Source organism: Eumetopias jubatus, unplaced genomic scaffold (genome assembly GCF_037043125.1).
Source record: "Eumetopias jubatus isolate StellerSeaLion01/CBP00866 unplaced genomic scaffold, mEumJub1_p1.0 scaffold_1, whole genome shotgun sequence".
NCBI lineage: Eukaryota > Metazoa > Chordata > Mammalia > Carnivora > Otariidae > Eumetopias > Eumetopias jubatus.
Window position 1 is genome coordinate 66,662,792 of NW_028274807.1, and position 16,940 is coordinate 66,679,731.

The window sequence follows — 16,940 nt, forward strand, 5'->3', positions numbered from 1 at the left end:
GAAGGTCTTAAGAGCAATGACAGGTTTCCTGAAGAATTTCAGCCCTAAAACTACAACATCAATGCTTACCTGAATTTTCAGCCTACTGATTTGCCCTACAGATTTTGAACTTACCAGTTCCAACAATTACATGAGCCAATTCCTGAAAATCAATCAATTAATCAATCTCCTATTGGTTGTTTCCTCTGTAAAACCCTGACTAATACTAGGGTCCACAAAACACTTCATATTTATTTTTACATCCACTAAAAGAACAACAAAAAAATGGACAGCTCGACTTTCTGAAGGACCTAGAAGAATTTACCACAAAATTATAGTGTTAGCTACAATGTCTATATAGATTCCAAAGTGATTTAAACTGCTCTCCTAATTCCAAAAGAAAACTGGTCCATAAAAACTGGAGCTCTATAAAGCAAAAAAGAAAAAAAATATACACATAGAATACTGTGCATAATATGCCATAATTTGCTTAAAAGGGGTGTGGAGGGGGAGGGGAGAAAAAAACTTTTTTTCTCAAAGAGAGTTAAGAATCTAGTAACAGTGGTTGCCAATGAAGAAAGAAACTGGGTGAAAGAAAGAGATTTCTCTTTTTGAAAAACCATCTGTGTGTGTGTGTGTGTGTGTGTGTATGTGTTTGTGTGTGTTCTATTAATTGACTAAAATAAACGAGAAATATAAACAGGTATAATCCAATAAATAAAGCATAATTTTTATCTGCTTACGTAACCTCAAGTTACAAAATGGGTTACAAAAGAAAATTCCAACAGCTGTGATGTGGAACCAATTTTTAAAATCATATAAACATGCCCAATTTGATAACTGAAATGAACAGCAAACTGGAATTTCTCTTAAAGTATCCCTTGTTATTTAACTTTTAAGGAATAATTCTATAATTATCTTTTTAAGTTTTAATAGCTGAATTAATCTTCATAATTTAGTTAATTCTGTTTATTGCATGTTAGTCACACTATAATAAACATCTGATGAACCAAGAGATTAAGTATATGGCTTCTTTTTAAAATGAAATGCCAAGTACTTCCTACAGCCATCTACTAACACCTTTTTTAAAAACCCAAATAGCGAGCTACACCTCATACCTTTCTCAGAAAAACACTAAAAAAAGAGTTTCTTTCATTATCTTACTTACTGGTGCCATCTCCATGTTATTAATCTGAGCCTCATGGAAGCCTCCATCTGACATAACTTCTTCTTCTGTTTCTTCCTCTGCTGTAGCAACATTTCTTCGCTTGAATAACTGAAAAATAAAAGACTGTAACTCAAGTATTCTAATACAAGGGAGTTCAACATGCAAACTTTAGGAACCCCACTTAAAAGACAGGAAGGAAGGATGGAGTTTTTTGAAAATCATTTAAAAAATTCTCAAGACTGTGCCACCTTCGACCTTTCCTGATGAGGAACTATTTCAGAATTCTCCAGTCTTACAATCGAATGCAATTAACTATCACAATATGCTGTTACCAATACCTGATATGTAAAATGACTAAGAGAAGCCTGACACCGCATGACACAGAAAAAGGGTAAGGTTGAAAAAGGAGCTAGGGCATGCTTGGCCGTTCCCCTCTTTCCTCTATGTTAAGTTGGTGATCATATAGTCTTACCAATACATTAGAGGAAATGAGAAAAAATTATGTCAGAATGACCTAATACTTTCCTCTTAACCCTCAAAGATAATGAACCGAGACTTCCCGACCTTTCCAACCTGTCCAGCAACCAGTAATAACAAGTGACTACCGCTTGAACACTACCTTTACAGCATCTATGAATTTGTGTAGGCAAAGAATACTTTCTTCCAAAGGTGGCCCTCTAAGGTGCCTCCACTGTATCTTCGACAGTCCGAAGCAGTTCACTTGTTCAAGCAATGATGGACTAGCAATAACTTATCCTCTTATCCTACACAACTCTAAAACCAGACAAAATCCACAAAATAGTGGGTTTCAGCTAATGGACGACAGGCAGCTCAGGCAATGATCCTTCAGAAAAGAAAAAAGACTGGACCTACGATTGCCTCAGATTATTGCCTGGACAGAGTTTCCAGGCTGTAGCAGAGGGAGGGCAAAACCCAAACGGGGCCTACCAGCTCCTTCAGTTGAGGAGACAAGCGTTTAGAAAGGAGGAGGCCAAGGCAACTAGAATCCACAGGCAAAGAGAAGAGACCAACACAGAGGGAATCCTGACACTCCGCAGAAAATCGCCCATGAGTCTTTAGCTTCGTTCTACAAGCACAGGTGTGTAAGGACAATATAGCTGAGAAAGGAACGATCTCCAACAAACATGCAGAACAATTTTGGAAGTTATATGGGTCAAGGAATACTCATGTTTCAACCAAACAATAGAAAAGACTTCCTAGTATATACAGGGCATTCAGCAGAACACTCAGGATACCGAGTCAGAAGTGAGGCTAAATTAGCTCTAGGTTAAAGGGTATTAAAGGTCCAGCCCAATGAAACGTAAAAACAAACTGGTTCCAAACAATTTACTAAATCCAAAGACAAATTCAGAATTACACATATTAAAAGATACGAGAACTCCAACAATAAGCAAGGTAAAATTCACAATGCTTGGAATTCAAATTGGAAACTACCAAGCACTAAAAAGGAGAAAAGACTGTCCATGGGGAAGAAAAAAAAAAATCAATCAAAATCACCTCGAAATGACAAAAATGGCAGAAATGTAAAAGAACATTAAAAAACAAAAAGACTAAGCAAATACCTAGATATGAAAAATACAATTTTTCAGATGAAAAGTACACTGGATGGGATTAACAGCAGATAATACACTGCAGAAGAAAAGATCAGTGAATTTAAGGATATGGCAAATATAAACACAACAAAATTAAAGACATGACAAAAAGGCTGAGAAAATAGATACAAAATATAAGTCAGTTGTGGGACATCAAGTGACCTAATATACATGCACTGGAACCCTAAGGTTGGGGTGGGGGAATATATTTGGAAAATGGCCAAAAGTTGGGTTTTTTTTTGTTTTTTTAGTTTCAAGTTTTTATTTGCATTCCAGTTAGTTAACATACAGTGTAATGTTCGTTTCAGGATAGAATTTAGTGATTCATCACTTAATATAACACCCAGTGCTCATCACAAGCGCCCTCCTTAATACCCATCACACATTTAACCCATCCCCTTACTCACTTCCCCCCATCAACCCGTTTGTTCTCTATAGTTAAGAGTGTTTTATGGTTTGCCTCTCTTGTTTTCCTCCTATGTTCATCTGTTGCATTTCTTAAATGCCACGAGTGAAATCATACGGTACTTGTCACTTTATTTTAAAGATTTTATTTATTTATTAGAGAAAGAGAGAGCACACAAGCATGAGCAGGGGAAGGGGCAAAGGGAGAGAGAGAAGCACACTACCCACTGAGCACAGAGCCTGATGCAGGGCTCAATCCCAGGACCCTGAGATCACGACCTGACCCGAAGTCACTTAACCGACTGAGCCACCCAGGTGCCTGATATTTGTCTATGACTGGCTTATTTCCCATAGCATAATATACCCTTGCTCCATCCACGTCATTGCAAATGACAAGATTTTATTATTATGACTAATAGTCCATTCTGTATATATACCACTTCTTTTTCCATTCATCAGTAGATGGACATTTAGGCTCTTTCCGTAATTTGGCTATTGTTGATAATGCTGCTATAAACATCAGGGTGCATGTATCCCTTTGGATCAGTACTTTTTATCCTTTGGGTAAATACCTAGTGGTGTAACTGCTGGATCCTAGAAAACTCCACACTGTTTTCCAGAATGGCTGCACCAGTTTGCATTCCCACCAACAGTGTAAGAGCTCCCCTTTCTCACATCCTCACCAACATCTGTTGTTTCCTGCGTTATTAATTTTAGCCATCCTGACAGATGTGAAGTGATAGCTCATTGTGACTTTGATTTCTGTTTCCCTGATGATGAGTGATATTGGGCATCTGTTCATGTGTCTGTTAGCCATCTAGATGTCTTCTTTGGAAAAATGTCTATTCATGTCTTCTGCCCATTTCTTACAGGATTGTTCGCTGGGTGTTGAGTTTTTAAGTTCTTTATACTAATCCTGTATCAGACATGTCATCTGCAAATATCTTCTCCCATTCCATAGGTTGTTTCCTTTGCTGTGCAGAAGCTTTTTATCTTGATGAAGTCCCAATACTTCATTTTTGCTTTTATGGGGAATTCCCTTGCCTCCAGAGACATGTCTAGTAAGAAGTTGCTACAACCGAGGTCAAAGAGGTTGCTGCCCATGTTCTCCTTTAGGATTTTGATGCCTGTCTCACATTTAGGTCTTTCTTCCATTTTGAATTTATTTTTGGGTATAGGGTAAGAAAGTGGTCCATTTTCATTCTTTTTGCATGCTGCTCTCCAGTTTTCCTAACACCATTTGTTGAAAAGACTTTTTTCCATTAGATATTCTCCCCTGCTTTGAAGAAGATTAGTTGACCATATGGTTGTGGGTCCATTTCTGGGTTTTCTATTCTGTTCCATTGATCTATGTGTCTGTTATTGTGCCAGTACCATACTATCTTGATCACTACAGCTTTGTAATATAACTTGGAAGTCCAGAATTCTGATGCCTCCAGCTTTGCTTTTCTTTTTTAGGATTGTTTTGGGTATTCAGGGTCTTCTCTGGTTCCCTACAAATTTTAGGATTGACTGTTCTACCTCTGTGAAAAATGCTGGTGGTATTTTGATAGAGACTGCATTAAATGTGTAGATTGCTTTGGATAGTATAGACATTTTAACAGTATTTGTTCTTCTAATCCATGAGCATAGACTGTCATTCCGTTTCTTTGTGTCTTCCTCAATTTCTTTCAAAACTGTTCTATAGTTTTCAGAGTACAGATCTTTTACCTCTTTGGTTAGATTTATCCCTAGGTATCTTATAGTTTTTGGTGCAATTGTAAATGGGATCCATTCCTTGATTTCTTTCTGCTGCTGCATTGTTGGTATATAGAAACACCCACATGGGGCGCCTGGGTGGCTCAGTCCTTAAGCATTTGGCTCGGATCATGATCCCAGCGGCCTGGGATCGAGTCCCCTGTCAGGCTCCCTGCTCAGCAGGAAGCCTGCTTCTCCCTCTCACTCCCCCTGCTTGTGTTCCCTCTCTCGCTGTGTCTGTCTCTGTCAAATAAATAAAATCTTAGAAAGAAAGAAAGAAACGTCAACAGATTTCTGTATGTTGGATTTTGTATTCTGCAACTTTACTGAATTTGTGTATCAGTTCTAGCCATTTTTTGGTGGAGTCTTTTGGGTTTTCCAGAGCATCATGTTGTCTGCAAAGAGTGAAAGTCTGACTTCTTCCCTGCCAATTTGGAGGTCTTTTATTTCTTTTTGTTGTCTGACTGCTGAGGCTAGGACTTCCAGTCCTTTGTTAAATAACACTGGTGAAAATGAACATCCCAGGTCTCAAGCTTGACCGTAGAGGAAAAGCTCTCAGTTTTTCCCCATTGAGGATGATATTAGCTGTGGGTCTTCTGTTTATGGCCCTCCGTATATGATGTTGAGGTATGTTCCTTCTACCCCTACTTTGTTGAGGGTTTTTATCAAGAATGGTTGTGTACTTTGTCAAATGCTTTTTCTGAATCTATTGAGAGAGTCATATAGTTCTTACCCTTTCTTTTATTAATATTGTGTATTACACATTGATTGATTTGTGAATACTGAACCACCCTTGCAGCCCAGGAACAAATCCCACTTGATTGTGGTGAATGATTCTTTTAATGTACTGTTGGATTTGATTTGCTAGTATTTTGTTGAGGATATTTGCATCCATGTTCACCATGATATTGGCCTGTAACTGTCTTTTTTAAGTGGGGTCTTTGTCTGGTTTTGAAGTCAAGGTAATGCTGTCCTCGAAGAAGGAATCTATTCTTTAAATGTTTGGTAAAATTCCCCTGGGAAGCCATCTGGCCCTGGACTTTTGTTTCTGGGAGATTTTTGATTACTGATTCAATTGCTTTGCTGGTTATTAGTCTGTCAAGTTTTCTATTTCCTCCTGTTTGTTTTGGTAGCTTATATGTTTCTAGGAATTTACTCATTTCTTCCAGATTGCCTAACTTGTTGGCATATAATTTTTCATAATATTCTCTTATAACTGTTTGTATTTCTGTCGTGTTAGTTGTGATCTCCTCTCTCATTCGTGACCTTATTTTGGTCCTTTCTCTTTTCTTTTGGGTAAGTCTGGCTAGGGGTTTATCAGTTTTATTAATTTTTTCAAAGAACCAGCTCCTGGTTTCATTGATCTACTATTTTGTTTGTTTCTGTATCATTTATTTCTGCTCTAATCTTTGTTATTTCCCTTCTTCTGCTGGCTGTAAGCTTCACTTCTTGTTCTTTTCCTAGCTCCTCTAGGTGAAAGGTTAGGTTGTGTACTTGAGATTTTTCTTGCTTGTGGTAGGCCTGTATTGCTATATCATTCCCTCTTATGACCCCTTTTACAGCATCCCAAAGGTTTTGGACTGTCATGTTTTCCTTTTCATTTGTTTCCATGCAGTTTTAATTTCTTAAGTTCCTGGTTGACCCATTCATTCTTTAGTAGGATGTTCTTTAACCTCCATGTATTTGTGGTCTTTCCAATTTTTTCTAGTCGTTGACTCAAGTTTCATAGCATTGCCGTCGGAAAATATTCATGGTATGATCTCAATCTTTTTACACTTGTTGAGGCCTGATTTGTGACCTAGTATGTGATCTCTTCTGGATAATGTCCCGTGTGCACTATAAAAGAATGTGTACTATGCTGCTTTTGGATGAAATGTTCTGAATATATCTGTTAAGTCCATCTGGTCCAGTGTGTCATTCAAAGCCATTCTTTGTTTCCTTATTGATTTTCTGCTTCAATGATCTGTCCTTTAATGTAAGTGGGGTGTTAAAGTCCCCTACTATTACTGTATAATTATCAATGAGTTCTTTTATGTTTGTTACTGTTTTATATATTTGGGTGCTCCCACGTTGGGGGCATAAATATTTACAATTATTAGACCTTCCTGTTGGATAGACACCTTTATTATGATATAGTGCCCCCCTTCATTCTTGTTACAGTCTCTGTTTTAAAATCTAGTTTGTCTGATATAAGTATTGCTATTTCGGCTTTCTTCTGACATCCATTTGCATGATAAATGGTTCTCCATCCTCTCACTTTCAATCTGCAGGTGTCTTTAGGTCTCAAATCAGTCTCTTATAGGCAGCATATAGATGGATCTTGTTTTTTTTTTATCCACTCTGACACCCTATGTCTTTTAATTGGTGCATTTAGTCCACTTACATTCAGAGTAATTACTGATAGATATGAATTTAGTGCCATTTTATTACCGTTTTGTCATTGTTTCTGGACATTTTCTCTGTTCCTTTCTAATCTTTGTTGATTTTGGTCTTTCTTTCCCAAAGAGTCCCCTTTAATATTTCTTGCAGGGCTGGTTTAGTGGTCATGAACTACTTTAGTTTTTGTTTGCCTGGGAAACTCTTTCTATCTCTTCTTTTACTCTGAATGACAACCTTGCTGAATAACGTATTCTTGGCTGATTTTCTCGTTCGGCATGTTGAATATATCATTCCACTCCCTTCTTGCCTGCCAAGTTTCTGAGGAGAGATCTGCTGCTAACCTTATTTGTCTTCCCTTGTAAGTTAGGGACTTCTTTTGTCTTACTGCTTTTAGGATTTTTTTTCCCCCTTATCTCTGTATTTTGCAAATTTAACTACAATATGTTTTGGCATTGCCCTGCTTTTGTTGATTTTGATGGGAGTTGTCTGTGCCTCCTGGATTTAGATGTCTGTTTCCACATTAGGGAAGTTTTCAGCTATAATTTCCTCAAATAAACCTTCTGCCCCCCTTTCCCTCTCTTCTTCTAGGACTCTATGATACAAATGTTATTACACTTTATAGAATCACTGAGTTGCCTAAATCTACATTCGTGATCTAGTATTTTTCTTTCCCTCTTCCTTTCAACTTCATTAATTTCCATAATCTTCTATATCACTTATTCATTCCTCTGCTTCTTCCATCCTTGTGATCATTACATCCAGTTGGCTTCAAATCTCAGTTACTGCATTTTTCATTTCAGCCTGACTAGTGTTTTTGGTCTTCTATCTCTGCAGTAAGGGACTTCCTAGTGTCTTCTATGCTTTTCTCAAGCCCAGCTAATATCCTTATGATTGTTGACTTAAATTCTGGATCAGGCATATTATTTATATCTGTTTTGATTAGATCCCTGGCCATGACCTTTTCTTGTTCTTTCTTTTGGGATAAACTCCTGTCTTGGCATTTTGTGTAGGTCTTTGTCTTCCTCTGTGTGTTAGGAAAGCCTGTTATGTTTCCTGCTCCTGACAGTAATGACTTTATGGAAAAGAGGTCATATACTGTCCAGAGCCTGGTACTTTAGAAGTGTCTCTGGTGCATGCTGTATGCATTCAGGTGCTGTGTTTTGGCTGCTCTGTCCCTCAGGTCAGTCCTCTGCAGAGCTTCTCCTTGCCTGCAGTGGGGAGTGTTTGGACCTTGGTCAGAGTGTGGTGAGTTTTAACTAGATGTGCTCTGGTCTGCTTGCTAAAGACACTTGATGCTACTTCCACTAGAGCTGAAGCTTTGCAGAACTCTATGGTCAGTAGACATGGTGCATGTGGGGGTTTGTGCTGGTCTTCTGGAGGAGGGGCCTGCTGCTCTGGTTCTCTAGCACAAATGCCCTAGTAAAACAAAATCTACAGAGCACAGAAGGCAGGGCTTGGTGTAAGCAGTTCAGGCCACTATTGACGCTGTGCTGCTTACTGAAGTAGTTTATGCTAAGGGGGGGAGGGGAGGAAAATGTTATCAGCCAGCTCCCTAGTCCCTGGAGAGTTTGCACGCACTACTGTCCAGGAAGCCCTCCCAGAAGAGTAAACAATCTCCCCTCGTGTGTCCTAGGCATCCCTCAGCTCGCTGCCTTCACCCTGTCTGTGTCCCAGCCATCTGCCTGCCCGGTAGTGCAGTGCACCTTGGGGTCTATCCCAAGTAGGTGTGCTGAGTTTTAAAACTCCAAACTTTAGGGACCTGGCATGGCATGGGCCTGTGCTGGTCTTCTGGGGGAGGGTCTCACTACACTGGGACTGATGCAGGGGTCCTTTGTCCCAGAAGGGTAGCCACCCCAAAGTGCAGGGGCGTGGAGTTTGAAGTAAAGCACAGCAAAAAACCAGTGTCCAAGTTAGCCACCCTCGGCAGGTGTCTCTGCATCTATGCTGAGGGGTGGAGGAAGGAAATGGTGCCCACTCTTTTGTCCCTGTCACCTCTCCCAGATGTGCTCCAAGCTGGGGGAACAGTCTCTCCCAGTGAGTCCCAGGGGATTCTAAATATTAACAATGAACAATCGAAAACTAAAATTCAAAAGATACCATCTGCAAGAGCATCAAAACTATACTATACTTAGGGGAAAATCTGATAAAGAAACTACAAATCAGGGTGCCTGCGTGGCACAGTCAGTTAAGTGTCTGACTCTTGGTTTTGGCTCAGGTCCTGATCTCAGTGTCATGAGATTGAGCACCATGTCAGGCTCCACACTCAGCAAAGAGTCTGCTTGAGATTCTCTCTCTCCCTCTGCGCCTCCTGCTTGTGCTCTCTTTTTCTCTCTCTCAAATAAATAAATAAATCTTTAAAAAAAAAAGCAAACCTACAAATCCCTGAGAGATATTATAGATCTAAATAAATGGAGATGTGGTACTTATGAGTCAGAAGACTCATTGTTATGATTATCAGTTCTCCCCAAGCTGATCTACAGATCTGACACAATCACAATCAAATCCTCAGAGCAGGCTTTTGTGCACAAATTGACAAGCTGATTCTAAAGTTCATATAAAAATGCAAAGGATCTGTAACAGCCAGAACAATCTGTGGAAAGAAGAACAAGGTTAGAGGGCTAGTAATATGATTTCAAGACTTTTTATAAAAGCTACAGTAATCAAGACAGTGTGGTATATAAGACAGATAAACAAACCAATGGAACAGAAGTTCAGAAACCAGACCCACACAGAAATAGTCAATTGAATGTAAAAGGGTGTAAGGCAATTCAGTGAGGAGAAACAATCGTTTCAATAAATGACATCTGAATAAATGGAAAGCCATATATAAAAAAATGGGGAAAAAAAAAGAGGGGGAAGCCCTTACCTCACATGATATACAAAAATTAAATGCAAATAATCATAGACCTACATTTAAACTTTAACAAAACTTCTTAAAACAGGAGAAAATATTCAGTGACCTTGGCTTTGATGAAGATTCTTAGATTTGACACACAAAGCACAATCCATAAAAGAAAAAAACTGATACATGGAATTCCAAAATCGAAAGCTTTTGCTGTTCAAACAGCACTTCTGAAAATGAAAAGGCAAGCCACTGACTGGGAGAAAATATTTAAAAAGCATATCCAACAAAAGACTTGCATCCAGAAACAACTCAATTAAGAAACTAAACAGACTTCACTAAAGTAGATATACAGATGGCAAATAAGCACATGAGAAGAAAAGATGCTCTCAACTTCAGTAATTAGGGAAGTGCAAAATAAAACCATAATGGCATACTACTAGGCACACCTTAGACTAGATAAAATTAGAAGGACTGACCATACCAAATGCTCACAAGGAGATGGAGCAAATCAAAGGCTCATACACCGCGGATGTGAAGATAAAGTAATACAAGCCATTTTAACAAACAGTTGACAGCCTCCTAAGTACACACCTACTATACAACCCAGCCATTCTCCTAGATATCTATTCCAGAGAAATGGAAATATATGTCCCTACAAAGAGCTGTCCATCAATGTTCACAGCAGCTTTATTTATAATCACCAAAAACTGGAAACAATCCAAACTGCCATCAACAGGTGAATGGATAAACCAATTGTGGTTTTATTTTTACAACAGATTGCTACTCAACAATAAAATGAATGAACTACTGATACACACAACATGAATGAATCTCAAAATGATTAAGCTGACTGACAGAAGCCAGACAAAATAGAATATATATTGTATCAGTCATTTACGCAAAGTAATCAGTGGTGATTGAAAACAGATTAGAAGTTGTCTAGAGATAGGTGAGGGGTGGGGAAAAGGTACCACAAAGGTATACCAGGAAAATTTTGAGAGCAATAAATATGTTCACTATCTTAATTATGGTGATGATACATATGTCAGAATTGAACAAACTGTATACTCTACTGTATGTCAACTATACAGTCATAAAGTTTAAAAACATAGAAAAAATAATAGCTGAAATAACCTGTAATACATCTATTTTAACACTATGAATTCCTAATAATATTAAAATACACAAATTCCTATTCCCTCTGGAGGATGCTAAGAAACCAACTCATTACTTTGAAAATGAAAAAGTGGAGAAATTCAAGTATTTCTTTTTCCTATGTGATTACTAATTAAGAAAAACTAAAAACTGCAGTTTGATCAACCTCTTGGATCTTGCTTTTATGATTTGTTAGGGAGGTCTGGAGCAGAAATAAGTCTATGGCTGATTAATCTCCACTACTGAGGTAAGAATCTCCTGAATACTCTATCTAATGTCCTGTGAAAGATGAGTTTTTCCAGTCTGGCTAGAGGAACAGGGACTATTCTCAGCACTGTGCAAGGGCCAGGCACTATTCCCTCTAATCTTTGTGGATGATAGTTTCTCTGGCCTTGAGCAGTCTCCCCAAGCACGTCTGATGGTCAGTACTCTGCTGAATATGCAAAGAAACACTCTGAAGATCTCCAGCCTTCTTTCTCTATACACATGTCTCTCCCTTTTGGTATTCCCTCCTATGAATGGATGACTTGATCTCCTCCGACTCTCAGCTCTGGCTCCTCAACTCAGGAAGGCTGTGGTCTTTAGTTCCCTTTCCCCGTGCTGCAACTTGGAAACTCTCTTGGGCAGTAAGCTGAAGCAACCATAGGGCTCGTCTCATTGGTTTCCTATCTCTAGAGATCACTGTCCTGCACTGGTTAATGTCTGGTGTCTTGAACTACTGTTTCATGTATTTTGTCTCTTTATCCTTGGTTTGTTTCAGGGAGTAGGGTAAATCTGAGCCCTGCTATTCCACTTTGGCTGGAAGCAGAAGTCCTCAAAGTGCCCTTTCTAATACTCAAACTATCCCACTTACAACTCATGGGAGCCTGTTCAAGCTATCTCCTGAGTCTTTTCAACACAAGTTTTGATGGTCTTAAATTTCCTTGCTCTATGTTATGAAAAAATACTACACATTCACCTTGAATATTCCCTATCCCTAAACAAGATTCAGGTGTTTTTTCCAAGAAGCCTTGGTCCCTTGAGAGAAAAATTCTCTAATGACCACAATCTCAGGGTGCTAGAGGTGCTCACTGATACAAGGTATCACTATTTCTAAGCCTTTCTAGGACAGAACTGGGTTTTGTGTGTGTATGTGTGTTTTAAGAAAATACATCATGAATCCCTACTGATATTACCTATTCAAATTTATATAACTTCTTTGATTTTATATTTCTATTCTTTCTTAACCTAAAAAAATCCAGGTCCCCAATATTAACATAGTTATTTGCTATATCCATATACAAATATACACGGTTTCAGGGACAATCCTATATGATTACTAAAGCAATTGAAGATTTGTTTGTACTTCTTTTTGTCCTTAAAATACAGCCCAATAGAGAAAATTAATCATTTTGCCATGTTTTAAAGTGTATTAAAGTGATTTCCTCTCTGTGTGGTTTAGCCACAAGCATGACACACAGAGCCATTTAATTCCTCTTGTTTATTTTTAAGGATTTCTTCCTTCATTATGATTTCTTTTTGTTTCACAATTACTTAAAACATTTACCTGACTCCAAAATCACACCTAATAAGTAAAATTACATCCCTTGGTATTGCAAAATTCACATCCACAAGTAGTGGTCTTTAATATGGAATGGCAGGATGCTGTTATGATCTTTAATACAACTTATTGACCAACAAGTAAAATTTGAATTTGAAAATACCATACCATTTACATTACAAGGATGATGACAAGATAAGACATGAGAAATTCCAAGCAGAGGGAAGTCCTAAAACTACAGCTATACAGCTAGAACACAGGATAAACAATTCTGACTGGCGCAGGAGGACAAAAAATATAGGGTGAAGGTCTCCAGCAGAAAAAATATGGAACTGAAAAATTATCTGAGAAGTTTAACCACAGAGAAAATCAGATAAAAATAATTTAAAAGAGCTGTAGAAGAGAATGAAAAGACAGTGAGGAATACGAAGCCAAGCAGGTACAAAATCAGACAATTAACTCCAGAAAAAACAAAGTATAAAGAAAGGAAATGTAATCACAGTATACTATTCAGTTCAGCAATAAATAATACGTACTGTAGTATACTATACTGAGAATGATAGTTATATGCAAGGGAAAAGTAGTGTAAGAGCTTAAATCTTCACCTACCATAAGAGAACACCAATAGGTAATATTTTAAATTAACAAATAGTCAAGAGGATTGAAAGTGGTTTACTTGGGAATGAAACCAGGAACATTGGTGGTTTGGTTTCAAGTACTGTAGTACTACTTAACTTTTTCAACTGTGCATGTCTTACTCAGAGAAAAATAGGTTTTTAAAAAAGAAAAAACTGGGTGGCTCAGCCGGTTAAACGGCTGCCTTCGGCTCAGGTCATAATCTCGGGGTCCTGGGATCGAGCCCCATGTCTGGCTCCCTGCTCATCAGGGAGTCTGCTTCTCCCTCTCCCTCTGCTTGTCCTCTAATAAATACATCTTTAAAAAAACAATAAAAAGGAAAAAAGAAAAAACTGCCAAAACAATCATGATCTCTACACCTTAACTACAGATTACATGTTGACTGAACTTGTCAACCAAGTTAATCAACGGGAAAAATTGCCCGTCCACAAGTTTATCAACTTGCTCACTTCACAAGATATTTCTTATAACTAAAAACATCAAGGAAACCTCCGTTCTTCATCATGATGGGTTTTATGAACTTTTCAGCAGCACTAGGTTACCTATTCACTCTGAATTAACAAGAGTCAGCTTAATTCAAATTTTCAAGTACTGGCTCAATCAGAATGACACCAACTGGTAAAAATTTTTTGCCAAAAATAAATTTTAAATTGGTCTATAAGTGCCAAATGGATAGAGGTCATTCATAAAGTGCTGCCTAGATATAACAAAAATTAAATGTCAGTCTGATAAAAGGATAGCCCTCAAAGATGCAGTTAGTTATCTTTTGTGCACCTGGCAACATCAACTACTGTGGTACCCTCACACCTAGCTCTTCAGCTGGCGTAAACCTGTGACCGTGAAAGATAAATTGTACCAAAATGAATCTATCTTTTACTAATATTTACTATTTTACAAATTAGGCATGAAATAAATACTGTTATGATATTAAGAAGCCGGACTGGTTTTACCAGTTCTCCCTTCATAATACAGCACATATGAAATAAAAAAATTAAGATTTTAAATAGAGCAATATTCTAAAAACTTACCATAGAAACTTATTAAAGCCAGAACACAATTTTAGATCTCATACAATGAACATAATAGAATGTCAACTACAAATATTTTTAGTCCAATACATGGGGCCATACTTGCCAGTTGATATATTATGGATAAGAGCATTTGTCTTCAGGCAGGTAAGTGAATACGAGAAATTTATTTTATTTATATAAACTTTACAATGAAGTCTAATTACATGATAACACCCATCACAAAGAAGAGAATAAAATGAACACTGTTAATGGCAGAGGATCATTATTACATCTACAAATGGCTTTATGCCAAATATGATGCATAAGCTGGTGGTTATATTCAGACCTATACTTGGGCTCATGTGTATATATTCATGTATTCACCTTCACATATGTGAATATAAATATGTAACAATGTTGTTATAATTTCTGGAATTTACCTCCAAAATAGAAGCTAATACAAAAATTCATTCAAAGAAAAGCTTCCACTTCAAGTAAGACAGATGAATAAAGAGGTAACAAGAAACCCAAAGAAACTCATCCTTTTATGAATAAGTGATAACTCTTTAATTTACTGCACTTAATATAAACTCTATTATAATATTATAAACTCTCTTTGCCCAAAAAATAATAGTAATAATGACAGTGTTTGATTCAAACATCTACAGCCCTAACAAAAAAACACTGAGGTTGTAATTTACTCTTGGACTTTAACTAACTGAATTTTCCAGTGCAGTGTTAACTCAAAAGAATGGTGTATTTTGAGACCAGCTCACTGTAACTGCAAAATAGTTATGAGATTACCTTATTTCTAAGGTATGAAAGATTCTGACTCATTCATTTGTCTTTTATGGAGCTTTTGTAGCATGGGGATCAAATGGTCCTTCCAAGCTCAAAAGTGTCTCATTAGCACACACACACAAAAAAAATCACCTAAGTGTCTTTAAATTTCTTTGCCATAAAGGATATACCATTCATTCTAGGCATTTTTAGAGGAAGGTAAGGTAAGAGTGAGTCCCAAATTCTCCTGTGGATGTTTATAGACTTTCTCAGGTTAAAAATGACCAAAAGTAAAAAAAAAAAAAAGAAAAAAGATCAAAAATCAATGTCCTAATGAATCATACAGAATTAATTTAGGGGTGAAAAGACATATTCCTTGAGATTTTTGCTTTAAAATACTACATAATAAAGAAATGTAAAGATAGACATGAAGCAAGTATGGCAAATTATTGACAATTACTGAATGCAAAGGATGAGTTTATGAGGTTCACCATCTATAATTTAACTTTTATGTTTACAGATTTTCATATTAAAGATTATAATGAAAAACAGCATTTTACTGGTCACTTGAGAATTCATTAACAAACATGCACATAAAATCTTAAGCAAGTTGCAACTTTAAAAAAATAAAATACACTAAACAGGCCAAAAGATTAAACAGTGGCTGTACTGGAAACATGAGAACCTGAGAGATTTCTTTATTCTTGTATTCCGCTTTTCATCACCTCCTCTTCCCCACTCCCAAAACATGTTGATTTTATGATGGCGGAGATGTGTATTTACACACACACACAAATCTAACACAATCAAAATTAAAGTAGTTTCAGGCTTAAAATGGAAAATTAAGTTCTTTAAAATAGTAAGGGTAAAGGATTTACCTGCTCTTCTCTTTTCTGCTTACGTAACTGCAGTCCCTCTTCCTCCCTCCTCCTGCGCATTTCATCAGGATTCAGGGACTTATTTTTGTAACTTTTCAGGCGAAAGTTCTCTTTTCCTGGGGTAGTCATGATTTCTACAAAAATGAGACAAAGGAAGAGAACAAATGAGCTTGGCTTATGGTAAAGAGCTCTTGTTATTCTAGTAGCCCAGTCTCACTGCATAAGGACACCAGAAATGGTTGCTTTTTTTAACAGCTTTATTAAAGTGTACAAGTCAATAGCTTTCATATTTTCACATCTATGCACCATTACCACAGTCCATTTTTTAACATTTTCATCACCTCAAAAAGAAAGTGTGTACTATCACTCCTACTGGCTATCACTCCTATTCAGGACATTTCATATGAATAAAATCACATGCATGATCTTTTGTGCCTGGAATCTTTCACTTAGTATATTTTCAAAGTTCATCTATGTTGCAACATATATCAGTACTTTATTCTTTTATGGCTGAATAATATCCCATCATATGGATATACCCCATTATATTTTATACCTACTCATCAACTGATTGACATTTGGGTTCTTTCCACTTTTTGGCTATTATGAATAATGCTTCCATAAACATCTATGGACAAGTTCTTATACAGACATAGGTTTTCATTTTTCTTGGTGTGCCTAGGAATCGAACTGCTAGGTAACATTGTAACTCAATGTTTAATTGTTTGAGGAACTGCCAAACTATTTTTCCAAAGTGCTGTGCTATTTTACATTCCCACCAGCAGTGTACGAGGGCTGACAATTTCTCCACTATC

At 37.2% G+C, this 16,940-nt stretch overlaps 1 protein-coding gene across 1 annotated transcript in view; it reads right to left on the reverse strand.

Annotated features, from left to right (window-relative positions):
- Positions 1–16,940, reverse strand: part of KPNA1 (karyopherin subunit alpha 1) — a 69,938-nt gene that overhangs the window by 32,149 nt on the left and 20,849 nt on the right. Inside the window, exons 2-3 of the mRNA XM_028110568.2 lie at positions 16,126–16,259; positions 1,148–1,255 (exon numbers count right to left, since the gene is read on the reverse strand). Coding sequence (XP_027966369.1) covers positions 1,148–1,255; positions 16,126–16,254 — 237 coding nt within the window. The 5' untranslated portion in view covers positions 16,255–16,259. The remainder of the gene's footprint in view (positions 1–1,147; positions 1,256–16,125; positions 16,260–16,940) is intronic.